The 6958-nt window shown below is 34.5% G+C and overlaps 1 protein-coding gene across 2 annotated transcripts in view; it reads right to left on the minus strand.

The window, feature by feature from the left end:
- Plxdc2 (plexin domain containing 2) overlaps positions 1 to 6958 on the minus strand; it is a 407901-nt gene that overhangs the window by 114109 nt on the left and 286834 nt on the right. For both annotated transcript variants that reach the window (XM_033759775.1, XM_019205160.2), the window contains exon 6: positions 4034 to 4152. In XM_033759775.1, the coding sequence (XP_033615666.1) occupies positions 4034 to 4152 (119 nt within the window). The remainder of the gene's footprint in view (positions 1 to 4033; positions 4153 to 6958) is intronic.

The raw sequence follows: 6958 nt of genomic DNA on the forward strand, positions 1-6958 counted from the left end.
TTGTTTTTTTTTTTTTTTTTTTTTTTTTTTTTTTGGTACTGGGGATTGAAGTTGGGTCCTTGCGCTTGCAAGGCAGGCCACTGAACTGCTGAACTAAATCCCCAGCCCTATGTCTTTGATGTTAACTGAAAAAAAAAAAAATCTGTGTAACAAATAGGGCCTAAAAATTAAAACAGAATTTCAAATCTTTGGTTGAATAATGTAGAGCTATAATCTGGAATAAATTATTATTTTTAAAATGTGTACCCTTCCCTGTACTTCTTCCCAATAAGATTACAGAAAACTCCTGGTCAATGGTGAAGACACCTTCAATGCTATGAGCAAATCTGAATCTTCCCCTGAGGGCAGCTCACCAAATTTTGTTTAAAGGAGCATTATGCGGGTATACAACACCCACACTTATTTTTAGATGTATTTGTTGATGAATTAATTTTAATTTTGAGTTTCATATTAAAAATATATACTTAACATAAATAAAATAGTAATAAAATAAAATATTAAATTAAAAAATGTAGAGTGTGTGAGATAAATAACAAGATTTTAAACAGCAATGTTTTGTTTGGTTTTTTGATTTTGAGACACGGTCTCACTATGTAGTATAGGCTTGCCTTTATCTCATTACTGTAGTCCAGGCTGGCCTCAGACCTGAGGCAAACTGCCTGCCTCAGCTTCCCTAATGCTGGGATTATAGGCGTGTGCTACCATGCCTGGAAGCATCAATTGTTTATCTCCTTACAAAATCACATAATTAACAGAAAAAATAAATTCCTACGTGAACTACAATGAAAATACAAATAAAACTCTACCACAGAAATAATCTTTGCTTCAATGATCACACTTAAGGCAGTCTTCACACACGACAGCACTTTCCATATACGTCTTGCTTACACTGACAACATGTGTGCTCAGCCTTCATTTCCTGATTAGCAGCTGTACTTGTGAAATCTTTTGTCTTCCTTTTCTGTCAGAAGGCTTCTATTATATTATACAATGTGCACTTAGCAGGAAAATGAAATATCAGTAAAGTAAAATATCAAATATATATTGAGTATTTAGAATAAACATCAAAATTTTCGACATCAACTGTTTGCTTACTAAATCTAAAAATAATGACAGAAATAAATTCCTATGTGAACTATAATGAGAATACAAATAAAACTCTACCACAAAAATAATCTTTAATTCAATTATCACATCTAAGGCAGCTTTCGCAAATGAGAACAGAATGCTCCATACACATTATCACTTACACTGACAGCATGTGTGTTTTGTTTTCCTGTCTTTGGTAGCACATACTTGACATCTTCTGGTCTTCCTGTTTTCTTGGGAGGTTCTTGTGATATTTCACCTGTCTGTGGACTGGTCTGCTCCAGAATTCTTTTGCAGTTTTTTTGGCAGATACATACTATTCTTCCTCTGTTGTCATTAATCATTTATCAGTTCCAGTACCAATCTTCTAAGAAAATTTCTCTGTGCTATTTTGTGCTTGTTATGTTCTTTGTAAACTATAAAACTATCTGTTGCATGTTTAGGATCCAGTAAAACACAATGATTGGACAATGCCTTGTTTTGAGTAACATCACAGTTGCTGCATAACTAACTCCTCCACAACATCTGCTCTACCTTTATTTTTTTTGTGAAATTGACCACTTCTGGCTTCATTTGTGTTGAGGTTTCACTATTACCCTTTTTGTTTGTTTGTTTGTTTGTTTGAGACAGGGTCTTGCTACCATCCAGGCTAGCCTTGAACTCACAATGTCACATTGGTTGACCTTGAGCTCAAAGATCCTTCTACCTCAACTCCCTCCCCCCAGGGCTGCAATTACAAGTGTGTACCGCCACACCTGCCTGGCTTCATCATCAGCCTTATTATCATTGACAGTATCAATATTACTTTGTTTTTCTTTGCCATAATGTAGTCCAAGCTAGCCTGGAACTCACTGTGTAGCAAAGGCTGAGCACAAACTCAGGATCCTCCTGCCTCAACCTCCTGATTGCTGGGATTATATGCATGCACCATCAAGCCGGGTTACACTATCAGTCTTTTCATCATTGTATAATGTTCACAGTATCAATACTACTTTGTTTTGCTTCACCATATAGGAAGTTAATGTTTTGTCTTTCTGAAATCCAAAGATTATAGTATACATTTCTCTATTGTGAAATTGCACCATTTTCCAGAAATATTGGCTTTGATTTTTAGAAAAGTTTTTGTGCTGGTCAACTAGTGGTTTTTCTGCAAATGTAACATCAATAAGTAACTAATGAACCAAATGCTGAATATGACATTTAGGTTATTTTTTTGAAATAGGTGCAAAAAGTCTGTTCACAATGTCTTATGGTTTATTATTGCACAAATAAAGGCTTAGTGGCCGAGTTCCAGGATAAATTTCTAAATTAAATATGTAAAATGTTTTTGCAGCAATCAGTGTATATATTTTATACCATATTCGAAAGTTTATTTGGCATTTATTGCCAAAACCTTCCACAACCACTAAATGATGCAAGTTGCTTGTCAATTGTTATATATTCAGACAGTGTATAAATTGCCCATCAATTAGAAAGAGAGCTCTCAAAAAATGAGCAAATAGTGTCCAAATTGTTGGATATTTTCTTCCTTGGTAGGTATTTCTGTCCTCAAAACGACAGCAATTTTGAAAGAAACCAAATCTCCTGAGTGTCATTATTGTTCTAAAAATCTCAGTGCCACATCTGTAACTTCTCCATAAATACTTTAGATTCTGACAATTAAAATGTTAAAGTCCTTCTATGAAAGCTTTTAGTTCAGATAATGAGATGTCATAATAAATACATTTTTGAGTATTATTATTGACCCACTTAAAATATTGTACTCATATTTCATTATTAGTGTGCTGGAGTCCATTTACATTATTGCCCCAAGTAAGTGGGGAAAAAAGTAGAAAATCTCCTTAGAACAGTAGAAAGATCTGATATAGTTACTGGATTTGTAGAATTTGGTTTATTTGGCTGGAATTTATCTCTCACTTTATAGACTAGAATCTAGTGATGACGAATCTTTTGAGCTTTCAGTGATAACAAACAGCCACTGCAGCATGTGTGCCATAAACTGGCCACCGCTAAACTAGATGGATTTCAGATTTGACCAAAATGAATCCTTTTTATTATCAATGTTTTCTTTATAATCAGGTATTCATTTTCCAGACAGAAAGATAATCCCTCAATTGAAAAGAAAAGGAGCCCATTAAATATCCATTAATCCATGGGTTAATAACAACCATTATTAATTTACATTGTCAAGATTTCTCTTACAACTACTGACTGCCTAAGATAGTACATCTGTACATCTCAGAACTTCATTCCTATGTTCTATATGAAATAGACCTTGATCACACTGTCAAAGGAGTTTGAAATCAAATATGCTATTGTTGTAGTTTAAGCATTTTGTAAATTTAAGGCTACAATTTAGGACATTTTCATTCTTCACTTGGTCAAATTGTTAAAATGAAACAAGCCATAAGTTTAAATTCCCTTGTCCTTGCTGTCACCGAGGGCTCTAACTAATTATTCCTATCAGATTTCAATAAACAATAGCCAAAGGGATTGTGGACATAACTGTCCTAGAATTCTCGGTATCGAGTCACTGAGTTAGCTAAGTTTTTGTTTACTAATACTTCTGGAGTCAGAAACAGAAAATGTCACAGAAATCAACAAGGCAAAAACAGAAGAAAAAAAATATGAACATTTAGATACAGATGAGAAATTCTTCCAAGTCAGAATTTTTTTCTTAGCACTGTCACTATAATTATTCTATAACTTAATTCTTGAGTCATCATGCCAATGATATCAGAGTACAAAATTAAACCAAACCCCCCAAAATTAAACACCAGTGCTACCCAGAATATAAAAAAAGATTGCTTTTTTTAAGTGAAAGAAATCAATTGGTAAACAACAGTATTTGAAGTTGATTACTGACATACTCTGTACTTGACACATGAAGGAAGGGATCAAGGTCAAGGTCAAAAGGTAGGGAAATCACCCAGGCATGACTTACTTCTTTGTATCCAAAGATGATGCGTCCATCTATCAGAAGAGTCGCTTGGAATGTAAAGCTTCCCAGGTTGTAGTTATCCTGAAGATGCACATGGTCCCACTGGACAACTAGTGCTGTCCCTAATGGGAAAAAGAAGAAATGCATGAGAAAACACATGAATCACAGGAAAGTTAGTCTGGCCTTCAAAGCCAGTACTTGTGCTATTTCAATTTTATGTGGTCAACTGGAATTCTGGTATTGAAATAGCATTTGGGATCGCTTTTAAGGGACTGAATATTCTCTAAATATCTGGTAAAACTCTAACTTCATACTGAGGTTAATATTGAGCCAACCCAGTATGAGGGAACTTTGCCTTAGGAATTTCATTAATGAGAATGGGTACTATCTGCTTAAATTTCCAAGAGCCACTTTCAAAATAGAGCCCAAGTGGATTGAATGAACATCAAATACTTTTGACAAATGCTGAGAAAGGAACATATTAAAAAAACCTAGGCCCACTTATAAAAGACCTGAAAATGTCTTTTCTATACTTAGAGTTACATTCTTCCACATTTAACACTAATGGGAATTTTCTTCTTTGATTCACAATGCCAGCATTTAAGTCTTTGTTGTATGGCTTCCAGGAGCTGCAAGGTAGCTTGAGGAGCCCTGGGCTAAGATTTCTGAAGCCCCTTTGCAGTGTACTGGGGTGAATCTGCAGGCTATATGCTAAATTCTGATGCCTCAATCTGCCAGTGTTTACTATGAAACTATCAACATGAAATATAAGTTGAAAAATAGATTAATACTCAAATCACCAATGAACATTCATATTTTTATGCAACTGACCTTGTGAATTCTATTTTTATTTTCAGAACACAAATAAGTTAAGGCTTCTGTTTAGTTCTAAATGTTGGATTTTCTCTTTGGTTAAAAAAGTCTTGCTGCCAAAAAGTCGTGTTAAAAATGAAACACTGAACTAAAAGAGCAAAACTTACCTTCTGTAGAAAGTGTGTGATTAAAAAAAAATCATGATCAATTGGCAAAATATTTTCAGGAAGCATTTTGGTGCTGTTAGCAATGTACAGAAATTCTTGAGTTAGTTGACAACTTTGAATATTTTGAATATCTAATTGTGAATCTGTAAGGGATGTTGAACTATAGAGATATACTATATTTCTTTGGAGAAAAAATTTAGAAGATAAGAAAATGTTATTGAACTTGATCTGGGTGCTTTTAGCCAAAGGGAAACATCACATTTTTCTGGCCAAGGAAAAGACCCAAGGCTCTTACTTCCATGGGCACGTTCGTGTCTATACTACCATCTCTTTTAAGGTAGAAAGGCTAGAAGATAATCCTAGCCAAGGGGGAAACTGCCTGTAATTTTGTAATTACAGGGCTTTCTGCACAGGAATGACTTGAAGCTTCTTTTGCTTGCCCCATGTCTTTAACTTTCAAGCCTCAGTCTGTCTCATACTGTCACTTCTATCACAGCCTTGCGGTACAGTGGAAGGAAGAGGCAGATGGCAGAAGACCTAGACTGATGTCCTCCCTCCATAACCCTCCTGTGTAAGGATGGCTACAGCTAACCTGTGTGAACCTGCTCCCACTTCTCCTCCAGCATGGGAAGCTGTTACTCTTTTACTCTCTGCACGTTCTGCACTGAATGCGTGAAAATGAGAGTTCTGCATAAATTAGCCAAATATTTTAATGAAAATCCTCATGAAGCTATTCTTAACACTACAGCCTTAGTAGCAAGTTTTAAAAAGCAACACTGTAAACGTTGTTTTATATTCTGTTATAGTATAGCTCCTCCAACATTTGTTGATTTCAAGGCCCTTACATGATACCAACAGACAGACTGTTGAGTATGTGTTCATTAAATTTTTAAATAAGCTAAATATTTCTATTCTGTGTTATCAAACAAACAATATTTCAAGTTTCATCTTTTATTAAATATTGCTCTAAAACTTTATGTCAGGCAGGTAACTGGGAGCGGCCTTTACAGATAAATGTTTGTTCTGATCTTAGTATTTTTGCAATCAGTTCCTTACTCAAAATATTGCTTTCCAAGCAATGCATAGTATGGGAAACAAGTATGTTTAAAACAAAACCATGTGCTGAAGAATTAAATCACATTTCTAAAGAGCTTGGTGGTCCACCTCTAGGCTGCTTCTCTTAAGCTCAGAGATCAGCCCACATGAACCAGAGAGACCATCTTACTGGGACAGTTTCCTTAACCATAATCAAATTGCCTGATCAGTAATAGCTACCAGTTCTTTATCTTCAAAACAAACAAACAAAAAAGAACTAAGATGAACCAGTGCTACTTAAGGTCATTAACAACTCCAGATTTTTTTTATTCTAAACTTGATCAGGTTTTCTGATCACTGTTAAGAATTATATTGCACTGGTTTTTATTTATGAGCCATCAAGTTATTTTTCTGGTAAAAGTGCTTACTTTGACAGCTTCACCATTTTTGTGCATTAATATTCTGTGACTTACATCACAATTACCATTCAGGCAAGCTATAACCTTTTGAAGCATCAACTCATTTAAAAAAAATCTAGTACTTTAATTCTCATAGAAATATTGTAAAAGAAAGATTCTAACCTGCTGCTGTTTCCTCTAGAGATGTTTTGGTTTTCTAAAATGCTGCTCCCCATCCTTACACACATTCTGTCAATGATTCTAACAAATCAATGTTGAGAATATTTCAGCAAGCTGCTGAAACAGGAATTTGTGAAGAGTCTTACAGTATTGGAAAGTACGTTCCTCATCATATCATGGAAACTCAGTATTCCCACTTTCACTACACTGAAAGTATTTAATGAGGTTAAAACATAATTCTTTAGTAGTAACATAGTTACAATTCTTAGGAGTTAAAGCTCCTATATTTATTTTTAATTTATTTATTCACTGAATTTTTTTTTTTTTTTTTTTTT

Source organism: Fukomys damarensis, unplaced genomic scaffold (assembly GCF_012274545.1).
Source record: "Fukomys damarensis isolate Sample0158 unplaced genomic scaffold, DMR_v1.0_HiC HiC_scaffold_37, whole genome shotgun sequence".
In the NCBI taxonomy this organism is placed as follows: domain Eukaryota; kingdom Metazoa; phylum Chordata; class Mammalia; order Rodentia; family Bathyergidae; genus Fukomys; species Fukomys damarensis.